This window comes from Tupaia chinensis, unplaced genomic scaffold, assembly GCF_000334495.1.
Source record: "Tupaia chinensis unplaced genomic scaffold, TupChi_1.0 Scaffold000141_1, whole genome shotgun sequence".
Lineage (NCBI taxonomy): Eukaryota > Metazoa > Chordata > Mammalia > Scandentia > Tupaiidae > Tupaia > Tupaia belangeri.
The window spans coordinates 2,555,823-2,556,094 of NW_006159611.1; the positions used below are offsets into that span (position 1 = coordinate 2,555,823).

At 69.9% G+C, this 272-nt stretch overlaps 1 protein-coding gene across 1 annotated transcript in view; it reads left to right on the forward strand.

Annotated features, from left to right (window-relative positions):
• The first annotated feature begins 3 nt into the window (after positions 1–3).
• Positions 4–272, forward strand: part of HDGFL1 (HDGF like 1) — an 8,686-nt gene continuing 8,417 nt past the window's right edge. Inside the window, exon 1 of the mRNA XM_006145121.1 lies at positions 4–270. Coding sequence (XP_006145183.1) covers positions 4–270 — 267 coding nt within the window. The remainder of the gene's footprint in view (positions 271–272) is intronic.

The window sequence follows — 272 nt, forward strand, 5'->3', positions numbered from 1 at the left end:
GCCATGTCGCGCAGCAGCCGGCGCAGGTACCAGAGCGGGGACCTGGTGTTCGCCAAGCTCAAGGGCTACGCGCACTGGCCGGCGCGGGTGGAGCGCCTGGCCGAGCCCAACCGCTACCAGGTGTTCTTCTTCGGGACCCACGAGACGGCCCTGCTGGGCCCCCGGCAGCTCTTCCCCTACGAGGAGTCCAAGGAGCGCTTCGGCAAGCCCAGCAAGCGCCGTGGCTTTAGCGAGGGGCTGTGGGAGATCGAGCACCGCCCGACGCTGCAGGT